A 27807-nucleotide genomic window follows, 5' to 3' on the forward strand; every position below is an offset into this window, starting at 1 on the left:
TTCACACAGCATCAGCCATTCCCACCTCGCAGTGCCCCTCCCACCATCGCATGCCCTTCCCCTCTCGCCTTTTGCTTTTCCAGTTCACTTCTTCACGTATGACCGAGAGTTCATCAGCCAGTATTGCCAGGTGTCCGCGCTCCTGGAGCTTGAGTCTCTCCTTTCCCAGCAGAGCCTCAGGGAGGCCTTCTCAGACGCGGAGCTCTCCACAGCTAAGCAGAGGCACCAGCAGGTTCAGGACTACATACAGGTGTGTGGCAGAAGAGGGGCGCAGTGGGTGGGTCCTGCTCTGGGCTGGGCTGCCATGCCAGCATTCTGTTCACCCTGTACGGGTTGTCCGGAGGGTCCCGTGTCCATCATCAGATTACCCACTTTAGGTTGGTATGATCTGGCATGGATCTCCCTCTGCCAGCTGTGCATCATCTACAGCTCACAGGCCCAGAACCTCAAAGGTATTTAGGCTCCTAGCTCCCATTGGAATCAATGGGCATTAGGAGTTTAGAACTTTTGAAGCTCTCGGCCATTTCCACTGTAGTTATCAGCTCTACTGTCCTGCATCTAGGTACTTTTACGGTGCTTCTCTGACCTAGCAGTGATGGTCTGCCGGGGAAGTGGCTGCAGCAGGTGCTCTGTCAAGCCACCCCTGCTCTGAAGCAATGCTCCCATTAACAATGCTAATGGCAAGCCCAGGTCTCCCACCTTGTTCGCATAGCCTGAAACCTGCCCTGCTGGGACTGGCTTTGGAAGTGCATGCTGGGTATGCAAATGCAAAGAGCACGCCATGCCTTTGCTTCCAGAGTTTCCATCGCCAGAGCAAGGAACTCTTGCAAATGGGACAGGCTTTGCAGAGGCCATTAGGTGAGCGTGGTAGCACGTTGCTGTGCTTAGGGCGCCATGCTGGGAGCTAAGAGAGCTGAGTTCTGTTCCTGACTCTGTCGCTGACCTGGTTCCAGACCACCGTCACCACTCTGTGCTGCAGTTTCCTCTTTTGACAGGGGAGAGGAAGCATGGCCCAGTGGCTAGGTCATGGGAGATCTGGGTTCAATTCCCTGGCCTGCCACAAATGTGCTTGATTCCCCTCTACAACCGGGATAACAGCCCTGCCCTACCCCTGTGGCATTGTGAGGGTCAATACACTAAAGATTGTGAGGCACTCAGATGCCTGGCATGGGGGCCAGCTCAGTACCTGAGATGTATAGATAAATTCTCACCCCACCTTTACAAAGTGCTTTCAGATCAGCAGATGAAACACCTTACACAATTGCTACGTGCTGTTATGTCCAAGGGATTCTGGGACTCATGAGACAGCAGTGCCATCCTCTGTCTTTTAGCATTTAGGGACGTGTGACCTTGCCTGTGGTTGTTTGGGGCCAGGAAGAGACCTGTTATTTTTTTTAAACGGGTTCTTTATCTTTCTCCCTGGCAGCAAATGGAGGAGATCTGGCGTGAGATGCGCTGGATGATGGACGCCTTGCAGCATGCTCGGTACAAGCAGCCGTCTTGTGGCGTACCTCTCATCTGGTTTCTCAGTGAATCCAGCAGTGTAATGAAGGAGAAAACACAGTCCACATCATCGCACCTGGACTACCTCCCCTCACCTACCCCATCTCCGGAAACCAGCCGCAAGTTCAACTCTGGTAAGGGATCCTGGCGCGTTATGAAGCACCTAGTCAGGTGGTGCCTAGTCAGTTCATGTTTTATCATACAACTGGGAATGTTGCAGCTGCTTGTAAATATTCTGTGAATGAAATCTGACTGGTGAGTTTTCAAAGTCCAATGGGTCTGGCATTCTCCGATCCTTCATGGAAACCTATTTCAGGTTAGAGTGGAAGATTTTGCTACCCAGATCCCATCTGATGCTTGCATTAAGGCTATGAATAGAAAAATGACTCTGTAATGATGGTATCTAATTATTCCACATATGCTCTATATGCTTTATTATCCTTTATTATTATTATTATGGTTCCTAGAAGGCTCATTCATGGATCTGAGCTCCATTGTGCTAGGCACACACACAAAAAGACAGGCTCTGCCCCAAGCAGCTAATCATCTAAGTACAATTTCAATAGCTTTCATACCCAGTTGGCTCAGCTCACAAGTCATAACAGGTGCCTCTAAGTAACAGCACTGCAGACTCCACCTGGAATCTGGAAAATAAATCTAGGTGCATCCTGTCTCCAGTACCATCACCAGTGATAAAGGTTTGAGGAGCTGGGTTGGAGACCCACATCGCAATTGGCTGCCTGGAATCACAACATAGCCAACAGCTGCGTTCATGAATCAGGGGGTAGGCTAGATTCCAGATCACTCAGATGGCTTGGCATATTTCTCTGACTCCGTGCATAGGGCTCTGAAAAGCAAGAGGCAGCAGACAGCTGCAAAGCCAGGGTGGCACTTACATAGCTGAATGAGTACCATGAGCTCCATGTTAAGTAGGCCCTGCCCATGAGCGAATGAGCAGCCCTGGGAAGGAGGAGTCAAAGGTGGGCCTTGAGAACTCCGACACAGTGGCTTCATGGTCTGGGGGGCGTTCACCAGAAGTCAAGGAGGAGGGTGGAATGTTCGCTCAGAAAGCGTCATTTTTCTGCAGCTCTCATGCTGAGTGAACAGATCCATCTCCAGCTGTGCAGTGTAGGGGAAAAGGACCGGGAGCTGGAACAATGCCAGCAGTGGGGAGGACTGAAGCCACCTGGTAAATGTCACATTCTGGTTGTTCAAACTGATATTTAGTGGCTCTGATTTTAATTCTGGCCATAGGCTTTCACTAGTAAATGTCAATAAAAGCTGGAAATCAGGAGCCTAGAGGATAAAGCTATTTCTTGCCTTCAGACTCATAGATTTGCTCACTTGTGACCTTTGCAGCCAGACATTGACTAAATCAACTTACCCAAGGTAGAGGCACAAAGTAGGGGGGTGATGTCTTCTGGTTTTTGCTGCCTGGACTCCAAATCATACTCAGACAGCCTCACTGGCCTTTTGCATTGACTCAGAGAAATGATGACCCTACTCTTCCTTTTCATTCCCAGCAGATTCCCACGGGATCTCGGATGAGGAGGGCTCGTCAGAGGTGTTCCTGGCTACAGACAGCGATTATGATTCCAGCAGGGCCCAAAGCCCCAAGGAGCTGGACCTGGTTTACTCCTCGGGGCCTGAGTGCTGTGGCAGAAAAATTGCCCGAACCTTGAGGGACAGTGCCCCTGACGTCCTGCAGAGCCATGAACTCAAAGCCCCACCGCTGCTCCCGGAGGAACCCCGGCCACCCCCAGAGCTGTATGACAGCGACTTTGTCCTCCCCAGCCGGCAGATTGAGCTCCTCCGCATCACAGAGAAGCGTCAGGCCTACTGCGTCCGCACTAGCAGCTTGGATTTCCCCAAGCCCCTCTTCCAGGTGGCCAGGAAGTCCTGTCCTGGCTCCGTCGATAGCTCCCCAACAGAAACCAGGACAGCGGGCCAGTGCAGCTTGCTCAGGCTGGAGACTGGCTCAGCTTTCAGCCCTGAGCACAGTCGGGCTGTTGAAAGCTCTGAACCTGTCTTCCGGACGCGCTCAGCAGAGTGGACTCGCACCTTCCAGGAGCCACCAGAGCCAGGATACATAGCAAACCGGGGGAAGAAGCCAGGCTCAGCCACCTTACGGGTCTGTCCTCAGTACGAAACCGGACTGTCCAACGAGACCAGCGTTAAGGTATCACCGTGCTCCCAGGGCAGCAGGAAAGTCTGCTGCGAACAGCAACAATAAAGCCCAGCTTTGGTGATGTAAATAGGGCTTGGGGGGGAGCACTTGATGAGGGGGCTCTTTGCCCGTAGGCCTGAAAATACTGCCTTTGTCCAACCTTCCCACTGAGGCTTTTCTCCTTAATATTTTCTGCTCTTGCTGCTGCCATCACAGCTGCTCCACAGTGCAGCATGGCCACTGACGTCCCAGCAGGCTGAGATGACAGGAGCTGGCACCCACTGTGTCGGCAGCAGTACCCCACCTCTCCTGTTCCAGTGCGGCTGATCTGATGCTAGAGATGGCAGGAGAGTTAAGGAGCAAAGACCAGGTAGACAGGCCTGTGCTGTTCCCAATGCGTGCAGCCTTGCCAGAAGCTGGGGTTGATGGAGATACTGGCCGGTGCAGAAACCCTGTGTCCAGGGAGCTCATTTCGATAGGGGCATGCATCTTCCCTCCCTCCCTCCCCTCCTCTAATGCTCCACCACTCCATAGTCCACGGCCTCCTTTCTGGGCCATTAGAGAGTTGTTTAATTCGACAGTTAGATGCAATGCAACATGACAGAACAAGGAGCAATGGTCTCAAGTTGCAGTGGGGGAGGTCTAGGTTGGATATTAGGAAAAACTTTTTCACTAGGAGGGTGGTGAAGCACTGGAAGGGGTTACCTAGGGGGGTGGTGGAATCTCCTTCCTTAGAGGTTTTTGAGGTCAGGCTTGACAAAGCCCTGGCTGGGATGATTTAGTTGGGGATTGGTCCTGCTGTGAGCAGGGGGTTGGACTAGATGACCTCCTGAGGTCCCTTCCAACCCTGATATTCTATGATTCTATGACTCTGTGTTCTCCTGGGTCACCATTCCCACAGTGTATCCTGGGTCAATGTCCCTTGCAGTGATCCCATGGCTTATCCTGGGTCACCGTCCCCTCCCCAGTGTTCCTGCTCTTTATCCTAAATCACTGTCCCTCCCCCAGACTTCCTGTTCTTTATCCTATGTCATCGCATCCTCCCCCAAACTTCCTGCTCTTTATCCTATGTCATTGCATCCTCCCACAACCTTCTTGCTCTTTATCCTACGTCATCGTATCCTCCCGCACCGTTCCCGCTCTTTATCCTACATCATTGTATCCTCCCCCATCCTTCCTGCTCTTTATCCTGTCATTGTATCCTCCCCGCAATTTTCCCACTCTTTATCCTGGGTCACTGTCCCCTCCCCCCCGCCTTCCCACTCTTTATCCTGGGTCATCATCCCCTCCCCCAGCCTTCCCGCTCTTTATCCTGGGTCACCGTCCCCTCCCCAGCCTTCCCGCTCTTTATCCTACATCATTGTATCCTCCCTGCAGTATTCCCGCTCTTTATCCTGTGTCCCGTCCCCTCCCACAGTTGATCCTATGTAGCGAGCCCCTCCCTTCCCTCAGCCCCCAGGGCCAAGTAGCTGTGCAATCAGCAGGGGGCCCCTGTATGGGAAGAAGGAAGAAGGGTCCTCTCCTCTCTTACTCTGAAGAAGTTGGCAACTAGGCTGCTCTTGCTCACGGAAGTGGGACCGCTCTCCCTTCACTGTAAGGACAGTTTCCTCCCCATCTATGAATCCCGCTCCAAATGACCCTTCCTAGCTTTCTCCATCAACTGACTTCAGCCTGCCGTACCCTTCTGCCCTCCCGAGCACAGGCTTACTCCACTCCTTCAGCCTCAGTCTTCTCTCCGGCATCTCTCCCAAGTCTGAGCAGGGAAGGGCTGTGTTCTGTCCCTCGCACTGGCCCTTCTCTGGCGTGGGCTCCCTTCCTCTCTTCAAGACATGGAGCCTCTTTCCCTTTGAAAGTATCTCTTTCACTCTTCTGGGAAAGCGACGGGTCTGACAGAGCAGCCTCTGCCGCTCCTGCCCTTGTAACTGCAGAGAAGGACAGCGCTGACGTCTACAGGTTTTTCTGGCCCTCGAGGGAGCGCAGATAACGAGTGCTCTCTATTTATCTAGCAGGGAGTTACAAGCAGAGGATAATGTGACTCTCTGAGTTTATTTTTCCTTTTAAAAGTGACCATCACTTTCTGTGCAAACTGAGCCTGCCCCTTGGGGTCTGTCCAGTTGCCTGGCTTTTGGTGCTGCAAAGGCAGGACGTGCCTGCTTTAAAGCATTTTCTGCTGTCCCCAAGGATGCCAGGCTAAAAACACAGGGCTGGGTGCTCAGCTGCTGCAAGGCGGCTTAGCCCCACAGGCTGGCTGAGGAGCTGCACCGCACCACACGGCAGGGTGTTGCACATAGCTCTCATGAGTGTGCCAAGGGAAACGGGAGCTTGGCGCCCCCGTGCTGATGGGAATAGCTGCCTGCTTCAAACCCTCGGGACCAGCCTGTGCCTCTGACAGGGTAGGTCTGCACTTGGAGCTGGAGAGGTCATGTCCAGCACAAGGCGACATACTCACACTAACTCTGATCCAGCTGGTGCACTAACAGTAGAGGGTCGCCCCCCGAAGTGGGAGAGGCTAGAGCTGCCCCGAGTCCATCGCCATCCAAGACAGTGAGTATGTACTGGAGGTGGCTAGCCCCCCCTGCTGCTCTTGCTGCCATGGCTACCCTCAGTGCTTAGCGCACTAGCTGGACCAGAGCTAGCATGGGCATGTCTCCTCGAGCTGGTCATGACACCTCCAGCTCGCAGTGTAGACAGTAGTTGACAGCCCCAAGCTGAGAGGAGGTTAGCTGCTTGTCAGTGATTTAAAATTCAGAGGGCAGTCCCCATCAGACTGTCTCAAGGACAAAGAAGGACAGAATTAGCCCCCAGCTAAGGCCCTAATCCTGCACATGCTTCACATTGTGTGCAAGCGTTTGCAGGATTGGGGCTAGGTCCCTAAGTCCTTTCACTTGCAAGGGATCTGCCCAGGATGCATTGGTTCATGCCTGCGGGCTTGTGACACCTCCCGGTTCTCTTATTCCCCGCTGACCATCTGTCTCTCTGCCCCTGTCTTTCCGCAGCTGCACATCACCACTAAGATGTCGGCAGAAGAGGTGGTGAAGCTGGTGGTGCTGGAGATGAATGAGGTCTCCCGGAATGTGCTGGGCAACGTAGACGCCTTCTGCTACAGCGAGGATCAGCTGGATCACTTTGGACTAGTGTTCGTGTCAGACGACACCGAGCAGTGGCTGCCCGATGACTTCTTACCCCTCTCTCTCCACAATGCCTGGCCTGAGGGGCGGTTCTATGTCCGAATCAAAGAGACATCCCCTCTTTTGTTCCAGTACGGGCCAGCGACCACAGTATGAGAGGAGGGGAATGGACAGGGTAAACTAGAGGAACCTCAACTTCCACTGAGCAAACAGCTCGTCTCCAATGCTTCCTTCCTACTCAGATACCCTCTCATTAGACATCCCCAGGGTGGAATAGGATCACACTGGGCTGTGTATTACTTGTTTGTGGGGTTTTTTAACCAAAGACACATCAAAACCTGGTTTTTATGACTGCAAGAGATGAGGGTGGAGCACAGGAGACCTCACAGCCTCCGGGGGGAGCAGTAGCTGGAATGGGACTTTTGAAAGTCAATATTTTGGGGGGAGGGAGGAAGGGTGAGTAGAAAAAAATCACAAAAAGGCAGCAGCAGCAATACATAATTCTCCTCCTCCCCCTGACAATCTAAGTTGGGGATTTATTGAAGGACAAGCCAGAGATTTCCAGGCAGCGCGGAGAGTGTGGATGGAAGAAGGAGGTGGCTTGCAAAGGTGTTGCAGAGAAGATTGTTTTGTTAACTGTCCTTGTTTCTATACCTGGAGAAACACGTTATTGCACACAGTTCTTGGAACAAACTGATTTTTTCTCCTTAAAAAAAAAGTGTAAGAGACATGAAAGCTGTGTGAAAGCCGGACATCCTTTTTACTTGTTTTAAAGGCAAAAGGACATCCCACACACGCGTGCACACACACACACATTCACACTCACTGATGTTACCACTATAGGTTTGCTACAGAGAATTTCCCACAGTGCATTTAGCAGTGCTGTTGGGTTTTCTTTCTTTTGGTTACCGTTTTATTCTGGTGATTGTGATTGGCCTCTCTTGTATCTCCAATAGCATGATGTTTTGTTAGCAACTAGGTCTCTTGTTAACTAAGGTTGTTTTTTTGAACTCCTGTGGTCCATAGTAAAAATGGCTGTGTTGCTGAGAATGTATCACATTTTTACTTCTCTTGGCCTGATGCATAGTGCACATTTTCATAGCCTATGTTACTGGGATGAGGTTCTGAATTTAAACTCTGGACTTCCCACAGCCTGCAAACTGTTTAAAAGGACACTGTGTTCCGTAATTCCGTGGAAGGAGGTTTGGCAGGGGAATTAAACCATTGTCTGAACCAGTGGAAACCCACACACAAGAGCATTGTGGTAGGGCTGGAAGATCAGAGAATGAAAAGGATTGTAAACTTACAGTGAAACTGATTAATCTAGTTTCATGGCCCAAGCTGAGTGATAGCAACGGAAAACAGAACCTAAAGGGTGAACAGTAAGTTAGATGTTAAAACTATTTGTTTGCAGTAATCAAAGGTGTAATTAGTAACAGGATAAGGATAGTATGATTTCTATCTTGACAGTGCCCCTGTCTTCCCCTCTCTGTTTTCCCCTAGGTTAGGCACAGATCCTGTAATGCCCCATTGGGCTCCATGCAGACACAGGCATCACCCCACATTTCAGGATTGGTGCCTTAATGGTTATACATGCAGCCGTTCTGAGGGCTAGCTGCTGCCATCTCTGTTTAAATGTTCTTTTGAATAGCTTTGTTGGATAAAGCCAACAGTACCTCATACAGGAAGATTAGCAGTATATCGCAATGCAAGCCCTTCACCACCAAACATCATAGAATCATAGAATATCAGGGTTGGAAGGGACCTCAGGAGGTCATCTAGTCCAACCCCTTGCTCAAAGAAGGACCAGTCTCCAATTTTTGCCTCAGATCCCTAAATGGCCCCCTCAAAGATTGAACTCACAACCCTGGGTTTAGCAGGCCAGTGCTCAAACCACTGAGCTATCACTCCCCAAAAAAAAAACATTGGCCCAAAGTGAATTCGGGTCAGTAGCCTGTCACTAGACTTGTCGTGGAATCAAAACTAGCTCTGATATTCCACCGTGGAGAGAGGAGAAGGTACAAGTGGTATGTAAGGCCCTCATCGGGGCCCATACCACCAGGTATTAATACCTGTCCCCATCATAGTCACGTTCAAAGTTGAAGGCTTGGCTGAGATCCTCAGCTGGTGTAAATAGATGGAGCTCCACTGGAGTCAGCCAAGAAGCCGTCCCAGAGACATTGATGGTATTTTAAAGACAATCTGCAAATGAAAATAAAAAAAGGCATATCCCCGTTTTCTTTTTCCTTTGCCGACAACTTTCAGCAGGTTAAAACTGGTCCCAGTTTTCCGGCCCGAAGAAGGAGTAGGATTATTAATCTCAGAGTTCTTCTTTGAGTAGAGTCCCTTATGGGTGCTCCACTTCAGGTGTGTATGTGCCCCATGTGCCTTTGATCACAGTAGCAGTGTCCGTTGGACCCATGAATGCACTTGCACCTCTTCATGCCCCATACTGAGGATATATAGGGCTGTGCAGGCAAATCACCTTCAGTTTCTTCTCATGTGCGAAGTCCTACAGAAGAAACTCCAAACCAGAGGGGCAGCTCATGGAGAATCCACGTGGACAAACATCTCAAAGAATTCCAAGTTACTGCTCAAGGTGTTTTTCCATACCTAACAGTTTGTCCATACCTAAGTATCGACTGAAAATGTCCTCTGAATTTTACATCAGCCAAGTCATCCATCTTCCATTGTTTTTCCTGAAACCCATCAGACAGAACCAAGTCTTTTAAAAAGTCTCACCGGCTGTTCGTTTCAATTGCTGACAGGTCCAAAATCTTCACCCAGACACTCTCCGGGGGGATTTCTGGACGTGTTATTTCTTGTTATGAATCTGCCGATACACAACCTTGTCCTATGGTGCCAGTCCATTGCATGAGCTTGCTACCTATCTCTATGGCATTACTTAAATATGGCCCCATTGCTGAGATCTGCACCGTCAATACCCTCTGCACCTCTTCCAAACCCTGTGCGGTGGTTCATTCTTCTACATCAGATGCTGCCCTTGGGAATGGAGTCATGTCTTCAGTACTGGACTCCGGTCCAGTGCTCCCTCCTCCTGATGAGGATACTACTGGGAAGTCACCTGCAGCAGAGGTCCCATAGGGATTCTACTCAAAGAAGGAGGAAGGGTTACTCACACTATGCAGTTACTGTTCTTTGAGATGTGGGAGCTCCACTACCCGTCGTCTGCTTCAGAGTTTGCTCTGTGGGACTTGGCAGATGAGAAGGAACTGAGGGAGGTTCATCTGTGCAGCCCTATATACCCTTGCTGCTGGGCATGAGGATGTGTGGGGCACGGGGTGAACAGGCACTGCTACCAAAACTCTGATCAAAGCCACGTGGGGCTCACCTGGAGTGGAGCCCTCGAAGGGACACACATCTCAAAGAGCTCCAGGTACTGCACAAGCAGAGTGACCTCTCCATGTCACGTGACCAGCAGATAATCCTGGTCAAATAAACACACTGCAGCTCCATTTCAGAAAGCAGTGGCCACTTTGCAGAATAGCACTTGGAACACAGGTAGTGCTGTCCCTATCCAAAGCCCATTACGTCCACTATCCAGTGATCCTCAGAGCCCTGAGAGGCAGGCGGGGAAGTGAGGAACAGAGCTGTTGAGTGACTTTCCCACAGTCACAGAGGAAGTCAGTGTCAGAGCAGGGATCATAACTTGGGGCATTCCTGAATCCCAGATCTGTGCTCTGACCATTAGTCCCTGTTACCTTCTTATTTTACATTAGAAAAAGTCCTCTCTCTGATTGTGCAATTGTGTAGAAAAACATTCTGCTGGGAAATTCTAACCAGGTGTAGGCAATACCTGCCTCCAAGGGGCTGCCGGGAACATCAACATGTGGACATTTGCAGAGTGCTGCAGATTCTGCAATTGGGAGAAGGAGGAGGATGGTTCTCATCAATGGTTTAAACTGGTTGGCTCTGCTGGTGACTCTTTTACGTTCATTTTCATCCTTGCCACCATGCCCAGCAGCCATGGGAAGGGGCTCTGCACAGACCTGTATAAACACATAAACACATCGACGGATCCCTTCAGAGCCATCCAAATGCTTCAGCTCAGGAGGCGCCTGCCTAAGAGCACGGAGCGAGGCTGGTATCAGCCCCAAGTTCTCCCACGAACTCAGAGCTTGACCAGTGATGTCATTAACGCAGGCCCCATGTGATGTGTTGACCTGGGGCAGAAGAAGAGGGCGGGTGCTGTCATTGGAGGAGGATTAACAGCACCCGCCCCAGTAGGTTTTCTTACGCTCCGTGCTAATGACGCTGGTGACAGCACTTTGGCAAAGGGGCCATCTCGATGGACACCAGCCTGGCACTTGCTGCTGTCTGACTCTGTGCCAACTTGAGCTCATTCACCAAGGTGCATCGGACCCTGGCAGGTATAGGAACGTTCCACTGTGACACAGACACACACAGACGGGAGCCCAGTGCAGGGAGAGGGGGTTGCTATTTGGCTTTTGTAGCATTTTTTCCCCTTGGATGTTTGTTAAGTCAAGAGCAAGAGCCCCGAAGGGTTTTCTGGTGCCATTATCTGCACATGTGCACACTTTCTTGCTCGCTCGCTCGCTCGCTCTCCCCCGCACCTCTCACCCCTCCCACACAGCCAGCACCCCTTCTCTCCCATGCCCACCCTCTCTAGCACCCTCTTAGTCAGGGCTGGGTTAGCAGACGGCCGCTCCGTAGCAAGAGCAAACAACAGGTGAGATAAAATTGGTGGTACATGCACACACAGCCTCCCCTGCCAGCTAGAGCAGTCTACACGCAGGAAGGCCTAAAACTTCGCAGTTGTGCCCAGGATTCAGACATCAGCCCTGCTGTGAGCTGGCAGAGCATTCTGGGTATCAACAGAGCCAGCATCCCCCTCTGCACCTTATTCTTCATACCCAGCAAGAAACAAGGGCCTATGGTTAGGGCACATCTGCAAGCTCCAAGCTGTGTGCCCCCCTGGAGTAGGCAGTGCCACTTGTAGGCTGTGAAAGCCTGGAAGCAAAGAGTGAGGGGCACCCATGTTACATGACATGTGCCTAATTAAAATCTCCACCATGCGGACGATGGAACAGCTCTTAGCGGTGTGTCTCTGCGGGGAACCAAAGTGCTAGGAGAACTTGATACAACACACTGAAATCCATGGGAAAGCTTATTATGCAGCCACCATCGTTCTCCCGCTGATTGGAATGGGAACTGGTTCTAGCATCTCCAGGATCCCGAAACAAGGCCAGCTTTCAGCTGTGGTAGGGGCCTGGGTGCCACCAATTGGGGCAGCATTCCCAGCTGTGATTCATTACAAATCCATTTTGCCCAGTGGGTGGAGGCTCCTGGGGCACCCTACAAGGGCTATGGATTCCTGTTTCCTAGGCGCAGAGGAACACGGAGACTGCACCACAGAACTAGCTGCACTTAGGGAGGCACTGGCTTGTTGTCAATGTCACTTCAGTCAGCAGCAAGCTTTAGAAGCCACTCAATGCATTTGACTTGTCCCATTGTGAGGTCCAGAATGTGAACCTCAACTATACCAGTATTTGCAGCAGGCCCTCAATAACCAGAATTTCCTCCTTCATCTTTCCACCCACATGTGGACCTTGATGGCCTGGGGCATAGCTGGTGTGAACTGGTGTAACTCTATTGAAGAGAATGGTGCTCTGTTGCTTTACACCAGCTGAAGATCTGGCCCTGTGAGTTTTTTGCTCAGGCTGTAGATTCAGTGTTCACCCTTTTAGGGAATAAATGAACTAGGGCAGAGCCTGAGCTGTGGAAGTCAGAACAAAGCTTTCCCCACATTCCCCCTCTGATCTGAGGTCCTGGTTTGTTCCACTGAAGAGAGTGGGGTTCTGTGGATCTCAGATCTGGATCGCCCCAAAGTCTGGCAGTGTTTAGATCTGAGGTTCAGGTTTGGTCCCTGCACTGTGACATTTCTCTCTCTCAGGTACCTCTGGTTTGGGATCTCCATCCCAAAGCTCTGGTGAGTTGGGGAAGAACCAGATTTGCCCTCCTATAAAACATGGATGGATGGACTGGAGGTCAAGGATAATCTAGGCATGGCCCAATATCTAAACAAATACTTTGCCTCAGTCTTTGATAAGATTAAAGAGGATCTTAGGGATAATGGTAACATGACAAATGGGAATGAGGATATGGATGTAGACATTACCATATTTGAGGTAGAAGCGAAACTCAAACAGCTTAATGGGACTAAATCGGGGGGCCCAGATAATCTTCATCCAAGAATATTAAAGGAATTGGCACATGAAATTGCAAGCCCATTAGCAAAAATTTGTAATAAATCTGTAAACTCAGGGGTTGTACCGTAGGATTGGAGAATTGCTAACATACTTCCTATTTTTAAGAAAGGGAAAAAAAGTGATCCAGGTAATTATAGGCCTGTTAGTTTGACAGCTGTAGTATGCAAGGTCTTGGAAAAAATTTTGAAGGAGAAGGTAGTTAAGGACATTGAAGTCAATGGTAAATGGGACAAAATACAACATGGTTTTACAAAAGATAGATCGTGCCAAACCAACCTGATCTCCTTCTTTGAGAAAGTAACAGATTTTTTAGACAAAGGAAATGCAGTGGATCTAATTTACCTAGATTTTAGTAAGGCATGTGATACCATGCCACATGGGGAATTATTAGTTAAATTGGATAAGATGGGGATCAATAGGAAAATTGAAAGGTGGATAAGGAATTGGTTAAAGGGGAGACTACAACGGGTCCTATTGAAAGGTGAACTGTCAGGCTGGAGGGAGGTTACCAGTGGAGTTCCTCAGGGATCGGTTTTGGGACCAATCTTATTTAATCTTTTTATTACTGACCTTGGCACAAAAAGTGGGAGTGTGCTAATAAAGTTTGCGGATAATACAAAGCTGGGAGGTATTGCCAATTTAGAGAAGGACAGGGATATCCTACAGGAGGATCTGGATGACTTTGTAAACTGGAGTAATAGTAATAGGATGAAATTTAATAGTGAGAAGTGTCAGGTTATACATTTAGGGATTAATAACAAGAATTTTAGTTATAAGCTAGGGACGCATCAATTAGAAGTAATGCAGGAGGAAAAGGACCTTGGTGTATTGGTTGATCATAGGATGACTATGAGCTGCCAATGTGATATGGCTGTGGAAAAAGCTAATGCAGTCTTGAGATGCATCAGGAGAGGTATTTCCAGTAGGGATAAGGAGGTTTTAGTACCGTTATACAAGGCACTGGTGAGACCTCACCTGCAATACTGTGTGCAGTTCTGGTCTCCCATGTTTAAGAAGGATGAATTCAAACTGGAACAGGTACAGAGAAGGGCTACTAGGATGATCCGAGGAATGGAAAACTTGTCTTATGAAAGGAGACTCAAGGAGCTTGGCCTGTTTAGCCTAACTAAAAGAAGGTTGAGGGGAGATATGATTGCTCTCTATAAATATATCAGAGGGATAAATACCAGAGAGGGAGAGGAATTATTTAAGCTCAGTACCAATGTGGACACAAGAACAAATGGATATAAACTGGCCACCAGGAAATTTAGATTAGAAATTAGACGAAGGTTTCTAACCATCAGAAGAGTGGTTTTGGAATAGCCTTCCAAGGGAAGCAGTGTGGGCAAAAGATCTATCTGGCTTTAAGATTAAACTCGATAAGTTTATGGAGGAGATGGTATGATAGGATAAATTGGTTTTGGTAATTAAATATTCATGGTAAGCCTGTGATGGGATATTAGATGGGGTGGGATCCGAGTTACCCAGGAAAGAATTTTCTGTAGTATCTGGCTGATGAGTCTTGCCCATATGCTCAGGGTTTAGCTGATCGCCATATTTGGGGTCGGGAAGGAATTTTCCTCCAGGGCAGATTGGAAGAGGCCCTGGAGGTTTTTCGCCTTCCTCTGTAGCATGGGGCACAGGTCACTTGCTGGAGGATTCTCTGCCCCTTGAAGTCTTTACGATTTAAGGACTTCAATAGCACAGCTATAGGTGTGAGGTTTTTTGAAGGCGTGGTGGGTGAAATTCTGTGGCCTGCGTTGTGCAGGAGGTCGGACTAGATGATCATAATGGTCCCTTCTGACCTTAATATCTATGAATCTATGAACCCTGGGGATCTGCCATGGAGTTTAACTCTGAGAAGATGCTATGGGCCTGATCCAATGCCAGTTGAAGTCAATGGAAAATCTTCCTTCAAAAGGCTTTATGTGGCAGAGGGAGGGATATGTCAGCCATTAATGTACAGCAGAAGTTCCAGGACTGCTATTACACGGACAATTATGAAGTTAATTATGGATCTAACCCAGTGGTTCTCAAATATTAACAACCCGTGGACTCCTTTCACTAAAATGTCAAGTCTCGTGAACCCCCCTCCTAAAAATGAATATTTCCAGGGATTTTCTCCCTTACCTCAGCATAAATTATAAAAGCAGTGATCTTGGAAATATAAAATTTGTTTTTATGACATGCTTATTATACACTATTAATTATTATTTATCTTTGCAATATTTTTATTACATTATGAAAAGGCAACACTCTTCCAAGATCTCACTTTTGTAGCTTGTATCACTTTTGATTAAGCCTGTTATAAGGCGAGGCCCCTATCAGAGGCAGCAGTAGAAAAAACGGGTGTGGGGGTGAAGCCCTCATGCACCCCAGGGCCTGGGGGGGGCACACCGGAAAAGTGGAGGGGGCCTGCGGGGGCTGCCAGAAAAAAAGAGGAGGGACCCGCCGGGGGGGGAAAGAGCTGATGCGGGGGCGGCATTTGACCCTCCTTGCCCATTTGTACTGGTGCTTCTGGCTCTTATGTTTCATCAAGGAGTATCAGATATGAAACAGCATGAAGGGATTTAAGAAGCCAACTCAGAGTTCCTCCTACACAAGCATTCAGGTCTTGAGCAGTCCAGGCAAACAAAGCATGTGACAACAAAGTTTAAACTTGTTCTTCATAATAATTTAAAAACAATACTCGCTGCCTATTTAATTTTAAAAACAGCAAAAAATATCCACCTCCCTTTCCATTTCTTATAAGGAGTTTTGAAGTTTAAATGTCCTCAGTGGGATAGATATGCTTGCTTTGATCTGCTTAGTTCTTGGAAATCCCCAAAGCTCCAGACCGCTGGCCCCGTGCTGCCCAGGGCCCCTATGGACAGCTCTGTCCGCCATTAGGGAATTTTTTCCTGAGAACCCACTGTAACATTTCGTGAACCCCAGTTTGGGAACCATTGATCTAGCCCCTGTAACTTATAAATAGCAGTGCCATGCAATGAAAGATGGTATTGATTCAATTAATGCTTTGTGACTCAAGGGGTTGCCAGATGCTCACATTTCTGTTCTGTGAACAATGCCCACTGAGAATGGGCGATGCAGAGTGGCCTCTCTGAGCAAAAAGGTACTTGCTTGGTAAAGCAGATTTCACCCAAATGATCACACGGTCACACACAGTTGGAGGCTATATGCTCCCAGGAAAGCCACAGCCAATGTGGAATAAAGCTGGCGAATGCAAACATTAGAGCTGAGATTTTAATCTCCCCATCACATAGAAATTTTTAGTTGAGCAGCCAAATCTTGGCACCACTGAAGACATTTCAAAACTCCAGTTGATTTCAATGACATCAGGATTGGCCCAAGCTTCTCAAAGCAACCTTAACTCTCACCCTTCTTGAACATATACATGCTAATATATACAAATTCTGTCCCCAAGTCAAGTCAGTGAAACTTAAGCAGATGCTTAAGGGGGGAAGGGATAGCTCAGTGGTTTGAGCATTGGCTTGCTAAACCCAGGGTTGTGAGTTCAATCCTTGAAGGGGCCATTTAGGGATCTGAGGCAATAATTGGGGATTGGTCCTGCTTTGAGGACTAGATGACCTCCTGAGGTCCCTTCCAGCCCCAATATTCTATGAAGCACATACCAAAGAGTCCTGCTGACTCAGGCTTCAGAGAGGTTCTTTTGAAGTGCAAACAGATTCGCCCTGAAGGAGTTTGATTTGCTTTATAAATTAAAATAACCATAATGATAAAATCTTGTTGCTTTTTGTCCCGCTTCTAAGCTATGAGTGCCACAAAAGCGCATGGGGCAGTGAATGGACTGTGCATATCAGAAGCTTAAGGCAGCTTTGCAGAAGGACGACGCTTCAGAAACCTGATGAGAGCTGCACATGTGACTCTGCTGCTCATTGCTTAGCCAAGCACACACTTTTCATCTGAGCCAGTTGCAGGAAAATCCCAGACTGGAATCTGCTACCAAACTTGCAGTAGATCTGAACATCCCTGCCTTGGAGATGGGGTTTGCTGTTGCTGAACTAGATGCGAGTGCTGCTCTTTTAGCTAGTCAAATATCCCTTTTCCTCCTGAGCTTCCTGGTGCATCCACACCTCAGCAGCGCTCTGCAAAGACAAATGTCACTATGGTCGTAGGCATTTGCAAGATGTCCATCCTGTAGAATCAGGCGATTTAATGTGTACAATGACAGTAGGAAAGACAATACCCTTCCGTGCCATGCCGTTTACTTTGCTAGATCCAACTTCAAATAATTTGTGCAAGTCACAAGCAAACTGTGTTGGCAAGCCTCAGCAGAGTCCCTGGAAATCAGCGTCAAAGGCCCCTACCACTGGCACAAGGAGCAGGCTAGCAAGGGTTGATTTAGGCCAGGGTGCAGCCTTTGGGGGAGTCCAGGATTAGAACAGTTACAAAGGAAAAGTGAGGTTCAACAGCAGAGCTGAGTGAGGGCTCCAGACTAGGATAGCATAGGATGTTGCAGGCAGGGCTAAGGATTGTTGCAGGAGTGTTTAGTGGCAGAAGCTTGCTGAAAATACACCTACACAGCAAGCAGAATCCCATGGCAGCAAGTCTCAGACCACAGGCCTTGCAGGGCTCACACTATTGTACTAAAACCAGCTGTGTAGATGTTGGAGCTGGGGTTGGAACCCAGGCTCTGAAGCCCATCCCCATTCCTCATCTTCAGAGCCTGAGCTCCCCCCAGGATGGGCTCTGAGTCTCGCTGGCATGGGAATCTGCTTGCTGCGTAGACGTACCCTCAGTGCCTGCTGCCCTATTCCTGGCTCTAGAGCTGCTGGTCCTTTGCCTCACTGTGTGTCCGGGGTAGGAAGCTGTGCAGGTCACTCATGGGATCTCGCATGTACCACTGTGGCTAAGCTCAAGGGCCGCACTTTAACACGCACTGGATTTTCACACACCCAACTAGATGCTAGTATCTACTAAATTTATCGGAAAGGGTCTAACTAAACTAAATATAGACCCACATATCTTTAAAGAAAACATTCCTGGGGTTGTGTTGTGTGGACTAGCTGCAGCTACGGATTTATGTGTGTCAGTGTTGCGTGTACATTACTAGACACTAGGGGCAATGCTTATGAAGACTGAACATTGCCTGTACGCATAGGTGCAATCAGTTCTCACCCATTTGCAGGTGCGATCAGGGAGCCGGATGTTAGAATTCCGTCAGCAGTTCCTGCGGTTTGGTGCTGGCCTATGATTGTAGGCACGAAATTAGAAAGCAGTGTGAAAGCAATGGCAGGTCTTTGCATGCAGGCGTTTGGCCTGGGGGAGTGCTCCTAGGATGTGTGTGCCGTGTGCATGGGAATGCAGGGCTAAGTGGGTGTTGCGTGGAAGAAGGGGGGCAGTGAATGCTTGCACAGCGAGGGTCTGACTTTCAGTGCACTGAGCACCCACCATTCCCACTGAAAACAGTGGGAACTTTGTGCACCACCAACAACCAACCTCTTGGTGTGTAAGGGACTCACAGGTGGCATAACAGTAGCTGAGGCAGAGCTGATAAAGATGGAATAGCTGCAGCGTATGGGCTCCTGCAGGGTAGCCATGGCAAGGGAGTATGGCTCACGGAGGTGGAACAGAAAGATGCCATGTGGATGGTAGCTGCAAGCAGCCCATCAGCAGTTCTGCTGTGGCAGGTAGTGACTATCTTGTAATACTCAACAACTCTCATGCCTTGTGCCAGCTGATCAACAGCAGCAGCTTCTGAAGTGAAACCATTTTCTCAGGGTCCTTGACCATGAGCTCACATGCTGCATTTCACTCGGGTGCATCCCTGGACTTCCAGGGTCTGTCGAAGGGGCCCATCGCGAGAGGCACCAGTTCCTCCCCTTGCTTCGTCAGAGCTTGCGGGGATCATGTTTTCACCTGGGTGAAGCACACGTTTGTCTCACCAAACCTGGGTTATCTTACCTGCCAAAGAGAGAGGACTGCAGATACAAGCACATACAGGACTGGTGCAGAGGGCTGAATTCTGCCAAGGAATTTTAAAAGGAAAACATGTCTTTCTAGATCAGCTTTGGTGCCTTTTTCAGAACATTTGAACCACAGGCAAGGACTCAGAATTCATCTGTTTAGGGCTTGTCTGTTTGGTATGCGCTAGATGCCAAGTGAACCTGGAGAAGAAATCTCACCTGCAGGAGAGAGAGATCCTTTTGCAATCAAGTATGAAGACTGTTACTTTGACTGTCAGCTCTTTAGGGCAGGCACCATCTTTTGGTTCTGTGTTTGTACAGCGCCGAATCCTGCGGGCGCCTGGTCCCTCAGCAGGACTCCTAGGTGCTCTGGTGATAGAAACAAATGAATAATGTTGGAAAAGTGCAGGGGAGGCCAGGATTGACTGAGAGAGCATGGATACTGCGGGAGCAGAGCTGAGATGCTACCGGACGAGTGGTGCCAGGGGGAGCCTGTGCTTTACGTAAGCTTCTCCTTGGAAACCCCAGATGAGTGATTTTTGCCTTCTTCCCAAACCCTTTCCATTCCTCCTCCCACCAAAGCTCCAGGCCCCACACTCCACTGGGAGCACTTGAGGCTGCCAGTGACATCAATGGGCGATGTGCTATGGACTCCAGGGTTTAGTCCTTGAGCTGCTGCTCAAGGGTGGCTTTCTGGCAGCTGGGTCATGTGGCTTCCCTATGGAGCACATGTGCTGAAGGCCACTTGGCCATGGTTGTCCCCCTGCTTTTTATTCCATGATGGACTGGGGGACCCAGGAAGAGTCCTCTCTCTCATTCTCTTCAGGCACAGGCAGCTTTGCCATTTCCATGTCCTGCTGGTGCAGCACGATCCAGCCCCTTTTGAAGTTGTCACCACTTGTGGGTGACTTCATGGAGCTGAACTCCGTTGTTCCATCATGCTCCAGCTGTGGCTGCCTTTGATCTTGGTGTTTAATGAAGGCATTAATTGATAGCACCTGGGGGAGGAATTTGAATTGTCTTGAGCTGTCTCCCAGCCCCTCAGATCCCAGAGCCACCATCTCCCATCAAAAACAAAACAGAAGGAGATTTATTACAAAACAAATCATGTTTTTGTAGGTGGAGGTTTTTTAATATATCTTCTGCAACTCTGTTAGTTCACGGTACTGGCAGCACAGCACTGAAGAGGCCACCCATGCCGTCAGATGCTGAGCAAAGTAAACCTGCATCAGCGAGAGAGCACATACAGCTTCACTGCTCAGATCCCAGCCAAACTGAAACAAGCTGGGATGCAGTAAGGTATTGTCATGGATCGTGACTGCCAAAAGGCCCAAGAGTTATGCTCCATTCCTGGAACTGAGTTGACTCAGTGGAAGTGGAGGTTCTGGACCTAGACATGTCCTATATAACACTACCCACCCACAGTGTTTGGGGAGTTGGCTGTTTTTCATCTTTCAGCATCTCCATACTTGGTGGCCATGGATTGCTGGAGGCACTGTACTCCTTAACCCAGACATGCCCTAACTCCCCACAACCCCAGAGATGTACTGATGGCCTTGGAGAGTGCTTTGGAGGAGCTATACTAAGTCGCAATGCAGGTGAGGACGGAACCATGGCTTTAGGGGCCCCAATGTCCTTCATAACCTAGACATCCTCCTATCTGCCAGTACTTTAGCAATGAGTTGGGCTCAGTGCTGCGGGCAGTGACAGTCTCCATAACTTGCCTATGGCTAGGGCTATGATTTTGTCACGGAGGTCACAGAAGTCATGGAATCCGTGACTTCTACAGACCTCCGTGACTTGAGCCCCCAGTGCCTGGGAGCTGCAGGGGCGGTGGGGAACTGCAGGGGCCTGAGCTCCCAGCCACAGAGGGAGGCAGGAGTGCCCCACAGGCAGCTCCAAGCCGGGTTGGAGGCAGGGGTGCCAAGAGCTCCAAGGCGGTGGGGAGACCCAAACTCCTGGCCACTGCAGGCAGTGAGGCTCCCGGGAAGTCCCAGCCACTGCAGGCACCCCAGAGCACAGAGCCGCCATGAGTTCCCTGGAGCACGGAGCCCCCACAGGCGGCCAGGGTACTTCAGAATTCAGAGCTGCCGCAGGCGGCCAGGGTACCCTGGGGCTTAGAGCTGCCACAGGTGGCCAGGATGCTTGGAGCCGCCGCGATCAGTGGGGGGACCAGGCCCCTGGGTGATGGGGGGAGCCTGCAGCTCTCCATTGGTCATGCATATTTTTAGTAAAAGTCACCGATAGGTCCCAGGCTTCAGTGAATTTTTCTTTATTGCCCGTGACCTGTCTGTGATTTTTACTAAATATATGGGTGACAGAATCTTAGCCTTAACTATGGCCAATCTAGCTGTCTCCCAGCAGGGCACTGTTTCTTTCCATCAGTCTCTGGGGGGAATGTTTTGCTCTTTGCTTACCAGGATTTACTCCAGCTGCCAGCATCCCAGACAGGCATCAGGGGTGCTATGCTTCAAAAGCTGGACATGATCTATCCCCCAGCAGCTCATGCTGGTGACAGGGTTACTGTGCTGGGGGCACTGGCCATCCTAGATAAAACCAAAGAACCTCATTTCGGTCAACAAACATGTTGACTCCAAGGTCTCTTCTGTGTTGTCCTTGGTAAAGCAACACACAATATCTGCTCTCTGCCTGTGCTACCGCCAGTGTCTCTTTCACCAAATGAGGTGTTCAGTTTGGGTCATGTCTAGGCTGTAGGCATTTGAGGTCTGCTGGAAGTTTAGCTGGGGCTCATAAATAGTCTGTGACACTGCAGAATGGTGGTTTGGGGTAACCAAAAGATCTCCCAGATTACATAAGCTCGCGCTGGGATTGCCAGGGGCCCTCATTGTACTAAGAGTCACAGAGAGTGACTTGCTAATTGTTCCCAAGGAGCTAACAAAGGAGATGTATTGATGGCCTTGGAGAGTGCCTTGGAGGAGCTATGCTAAGTCACAATGCAGGTGGGGACGGAACCTCAGTCATGTTATTAGTGATACGACGCACCACAGGAGATGCCAGGGACTGAGTTCTCCATTGCCCTAGCACTTAAAGTGAGCTGTCCTGGGATCAGAGGGGAGGTCTCATGGATCAGTAACTGGTTAAAAGACAGGAAACGAAATGTAGGAATTAATGGTCAGTTTCACAAAGACGAGACGTAAATAATGAGGTCTCTCAAGGAGCTGTACAGGCCCTGTGCTGTTCACCATATTTATAAATGATCTGGAAAAGGGGTGAACAATGAGGTGGCAAAATTTGCAATTGATGCAAAATTACTCAAGGTAGTTAAGTCCAAAGCTGACTGTGAAGAGTTACAAAGGGACCTCACTAACCTTAATGACTAGGTGACAAAATAGCAGATGAAATTCAATGTGGATAAATGCAAAGTAATGCATGTTAGAAAAAATAATCCCAGCTATACATACATCATGGATAGTTCTCTGAAAACATCTGCTCAATGTGCAACGACAGTCAAAAAAGCTAACAGAATGGTAGGAACCATCAGGAAAGGGATATAAGTAATAAAACAGAAAATATCATAATGCCACTATATAAATCCATGGTATGCCCACATCTTGAAATGTGCAAGCAGTTCTGGTTGCCCCATCTCAAAAAAGATATATTGGAATTGGAAAAGGTTCAGAAAAGGGCAACAAAAATTATTAGGGGTATGGAACAGCTTCCATATGAGGAGAGATTTAAAAAACTGGGACTTTTCAGCTTGGAAAAGAGACGGCTAAGGGGGGATATGATAGAGGTCTATAAAATCAGGAATGGTGTGGAGAAAGTGAATAAGGAAATGTTATTTACCCCTTCAAACACCACAAGATCCAGAGGTCATCCCATTAAATAATAGTCAGCACGTTTCAAACAAACAAAAGGAAGTACTTTTTCACACAACGCACAGTCAACCTGAGGAACTTGTTCCCAGGGGTTGGTGGTGAAGGCCAAAAGTATAACTGGGTTCAAAAATTAATTAGATAAATTCGTGGTAGCTAGGTCCATTAATGGCTATTAGCTAGGATGGGCAGGAATGGTGTCCCTAGCCTCGGTTTTGCCAGAAGCTGGGAATGGGCAACATGGGTTGGATCACTTGATAATTACCTATTCTGTTCATTCATTCTGGGGCATCTGGCATTGGCCACTCTCGGTAGACAGGATACTGGGCTAGATGGACCTTTGGTCTGACCCAGTATTGCCATTCTTATGTTGTTAGCACATTTGTCACTTCCCAAGTGTCTGTCTGGTGGCTCTTGCCCATACACTCAGGATCTAACTGATTGCCATGTTTGCGGTCGGGAAGGAATTTTCCCCCAGGTCAGAGACCCTGGGGTTTTTTTCACCTTTCTCTGCAGCATGGGGAATGGGTCACTTCCTGGTTTGAACTAGTGTAAATGGGGGATTCTCTATAACTTGAAGTCTTTAAGCCATGATTTGAGGACATCAGTAACTCAGTCGGAGGTTAGGGGGTTTGTTACAGGAGTGCGTAGGTGAGGTTCTGTGGCCTTTGATGGGCAGGCAGACAGACTAGGTGATCGCAGTGGTCCCTTCTGGCCTTAAAGTCTCTGCGTCTATGATTGTGGGCTCTGGGTGCCTAGAACATGGTACCCAAGTGGGTCTTTGTTTCTCTGCCTCCATCCCCACAGCCTTTTCATGCTTTATGTGGTCCTGTCATTGGCCACTGTTGTGCAGTGCATTTGTAGGTATATCCTACTGAAGGCCAGTCTGCTGTCTCCAGAGAGTTCTCTTTTGCCTACCCTGGCTTTGCAAGAGGCAGAGCTACATACTCTCCCTCTACTCCTAGGATTCTGCAACCCGAACCTTTTTCTTTTCCAGGTTGCTGCAGCTAGGACTCAAAGACAGGAAACCTGGGGCTTCCCATCTTCCCTGTTCCCTGGGGGAAAACCAGCTTGGGATGAGATTTCTCTCTCCTCTATTGGGTGCCTGAGGCATTACACCTTTAGCAACTGGGATTCAGGACTCCCCAATACCTGAAGGGCTACCGAAGGGCCTGCCTGTATGGAGAGCTGATGCAGTGTAGACTGGGATGCCCTGAAGTCATTATTCCTCCCCAAGGGGAAAATATTTGTGTAAATGGGCCAGACAGTGAACTGATGTAAATCAGGATAGCGCCGTTGTTGTCAGTGGAGCTCTGCTGATTTCCACCAGCTGAGGATCTGGCCCCATATTCATAAGACCTTTCCCCTACTTATTTGAATTTCATGTACAGAAGGGAGTGGATGGGCACACCCTGTGTCTCAGCATCAGCTCTGGACCCGGTCAGGAGTAACCTAGTCATCCTCCTCCTGTTCAGTGGTCACGCTGCAATAGGTGGGTGGGCCTCTGTCCTACCACAGCTGACCTCCTTGCTGACAAACTTTGCAGAGGGGCCAAGCACTAAGGCGGCCCTAGAAACTGAACTCCCTTCTCCCCTGAGCAATGGTCCCTCCAAGTCACAGGTGACATATGTCAGCAGGGCAAGGTGAGGAAGCTTGCACTCCCAGAACCCAGGCTGTGTCTGCTCCGTGGATAGCTATAGACTTCTCCTAGACCTTCTTCCCTCGGTTTGCTAGCAATTCACTTCCAAGTGAAATACAAGATGTTGGACTATCTATGAAGTCCTGGATGACTTGCCTCAGAGGCCACCTCTCCTGTGCTTCTCATAGCACCTACATTGAGCAGGAGCATGTGAGCAAACTGTCCCAAGGGGCCAGAGGACAGTAGCTGCTGAAACTGGCAGCTTATAGCTGAAATGAGCAAGAGCGAGTTTCACACTCACTTTAAAGGCATTTTCTCTTCGATTAACGTAACAATCAGGGTGGGTGAGATTCACCCATGGGCCAAGCACCAATACATGCACCATAAAGTTCAGTGGTGCATAGGCCTCAGGCCTGCTCTCTGATGGGTGAATTTCATTCAGGAGCACAAATTGGCTCAGCACTCACCCTTGTGGTTCTGCCAAACTCCTACCTGCACAGAAACTTTGTCACACAGCCTGCTGTTCGTTTCCTGGCAGGATCCTTGCCTGGTGTACCAATGACTTCAGTGAAGTGATGCTGACAGACCAGCTAAAGCTCAGGCCCTTAGAATTTAAAAATCACCTAAAACACATCTCTGCTTACTTCCGAGTCTGCAGAGAAAAGTGTTTGAAGGCCAACACGTTCAGAACAACCGAAATGTTATGTAGATGAACAGTGAAAGTTTATTCTGAGCCCAATATTTTGGTATGGGCAGCTGGGCCAATGGGAAGGAGAAGTTAAGTTAATATTGCTGATAGCTGCTGGATCCAATTTAAAAGGTGCTTGGCGGAGACAATCATCAGGAAAGAAGACAAATAGAGTTCAGTCAATTAAATGTAAATGTTCCATCTGAATATTATTTATCTTCTTCCCTGGTGATTGTCTCCATTGAGTGCCTTATAAATTGGATCCAGCTATCGGCTATAGCAACTGACTTCCACTGGAGATGGGCTTGGATTCTGGAAGGGCGAGGGGCTCAGAGTCGCACGTTGCATGTTGCTTTAGATTTATCACCTTTGAGCAGCTTTTTAGCAGACCTGAAAGCATCCAGCATGCTTTTCAGCATTCTTCTTCCACAGCCAGGCTTGGCACCGTAGGGGCACAGCCAACAAAGCTCAAAGGGCATTTGGGGCAGGTTTTTATAGAAGAGGCACTGAAAATATTTTCAAAAAGAAAAGGAGTACTTGTGGCACCTTAGAGACTAACCAATTTATTTGAGCATGAGCTTTCGTGAGCTACAGCTCGCTTCATCGGATGTTGAGCTGTAGCTCACGAAAGCTCATGCTCAAATAAATTGGTTAGTCTCTAAGGTGCCACAAGTACTCCTTTTCTTTTTGTGAATACAGACTAACACGGCTGTTACTCTGAAACCTGAAAATATTTGGAAGCTCTCTCATTTTTCTGGGTGAGGAATTGTTTGTGAAGAGGGGGGGAAAGCCCCTGAGGTTGAAATTTGATGAGAGCTGAGCCCCACACCCCTGGAATTCTTAGAGGAGCCATTGTGTTACGTAGATCCCCAACTGCACTGTGCGCATGGGGAGTTGGCAGAGGTAGGAGTTCTCTTTGGTCTTTGGGAGCTCATCTCTAGGGCACTTCGGCTTCCTGCCAGAAATCCATCTGAGCCCAACTCAAGCCAGTTCTAGAGCGCGGTGCAAGAGCTGTCTCTCTGGTCCAGTGTTTTACTAATGCAGGCACTGGGATCACCTTCGCAATTAGTGCCCTGAGCCTGGCCTCTCATCCCTGGCCCTTCTGGGGCCATTAGTGTGTGGGCTCCTTTGGGTTCATGGGACACATGCTCCCTATCTTGGGGGAAAGGTTGAGCTGAACTCGGTGAAGCCTGGCCACACATAGAGGTGATAGGTGCCCTGTAAAGCTGGGCAGTGATAGCACTGTGTTCAGGTGCAGGGGAAAAGGCCACCGCACAGTATGCAAGGGACCCCTTCCACTGAGCGCAGGGAGGAAGCGAGAACCAGCTGCAAGGGTAGGCAGCCAGCTTGGGGTTGTTGCAGGAAATCAGTTGGCAGCACAGCAGAGCCATGGCCGAAGGCCTTAGGCCCAGATGTGTACAGATGTTTAGGGTTGCTGTGCTGTGTTGCAATGACTGAGTGACTTAGGAACCTCAGTCTCCTTTTGGAGATTTAGGCACTTCGGAGCCCAAACCCCACTGACAGTCAAGAGTGAGTAGAGTCTTAAGTGCCTTTGAAAATGAGATTTAGGCTGCTAAAGCAGTTAGGCATTGCAATGCCTAAATAGCTTTAAAAATCTGGGCTTTAGTCTTCACTTAAGCAGAACCCCCATTGATTCAAGGGCTGAGTGGGAACTGGTGAGGGCTACAGGGGCTGAGCCATAGGGAACAGGACAGGGCTACAGCTGCCCTTTGTGAACTCTTATTTGTTTAACTATAAGGTGCCAGATCCTCCACTGTCATCCGCAGTGTTGTCTTCAATGGAGCTGCACCAGTTTACACCAGCAGAGAAGATGGCTCACAGGTTCCAGTTAGATGTTAAAACTGATAAAATCCTAAAACACTGGCACTAGAATGACTAGGTGAGACTAGGTGGAATGAAATACACATGGAAAATACCTGAAATACTCCATTTTTGCAGTGCTGAAAACTGTTTACAGGACCAAAAGCTCACGGCTTGCTGCCAGTTGAGCCCTTGATGCCAAGGCTGTTGGAGGGAGTGGTGGCTCACAAGATGCCCTTCTTTGCCAGGCACCTGGGGGGTGGAAGCCTTGAGTCAGCCTCTGGCTGATGGTCGGCACAGTATGAATCTTGCCCCCCTGGTCTGGGGAGTTTGTGTGGGGAAGGCCATTTTAGCAGTATTATGCTCAGGAAACCATTTCTGTAATCTCGGATTAAAAATTGATTTCTATTCTTAGCAAATAAACACCACACACTAGAAACAGTGGGTCCCCATTTCTGCTGGCTCTGTTGCCCTCCAGAAACTTGCAGCAGCAGTGAAACTAGCTCTGTACAGCAGGGGTAGAGGAAGTCACGTGCAAAGTGCTGTAAAATCTGGAGGACTGTGTCCAGTTTTGGGCCCCCCTACTACAGAAAGGATGGGGACAAATTGGAGAGAGTCCAGCAGAGGGCAACAAAAATGATTAGGGGGCTGGGGCACATGACTTATGAGGAGAGGCTGAGGGAACTGGGCTTGTTTAGTCTGCAGAAGAGAAGAGTGAGGGGGGATTTGAAAGCTGCTTTCAACTACCTGAAGGGGGGTTCCAAAGAGGATGGAGCTCGGCTGTTCTCAGTGGTGGCAGATGACAGAACAAGAAGCAATGGTCTCAAGTTGCAATGGGGGAGGTCTA

At 49.0% G+C, this 27807-nt stretch overlaps 1 protein-coding gene across 1 annotated transcript in view; it reads left to right on the forward strand.

The window, feature by feature from the left end:
- The window catches only part of LOC144271453 (ankyrin repeat and fibronectin type-III domain-containing protein 1-like), a 105331-nt gene that overhangs the window by 22741 nt on the left and 54783 nt on the right, over positions 1-27807 (forward strand). Inside the window, exons 15-18 of the mRNA XM_077828814.1 lie at positions 84-250; positions 1427-1637; positions 3027-3682; positions 6667-6948. Coding sequence (XP_077684940.1) covers positions 84-250; positions 1427-1637; positions 3027-3682; positions 6667-6948 — 1316 coding nt within the window. The remainder of the gene's footprint in view (positions 1-83; positions 251-1426; positions 1638-3026; positions 3683-6666; positions 6949-27807) is intronic.

The sequence above is a fragment of the Eretmochelys imbricata genome, chromosome 10, assembly GCF_965152235.1.
Source record: "Eretmochelys imbricata isolate rEreImb1 chromosome 10, rEreImb1.hap1, whole genome shotgun sequence".
Lineage (NCBI taxonomy): Eukaryota > Metazoa > Chordata > Testudines > Cheloniidae > Eretmochelys > Eretmochelys imbricata.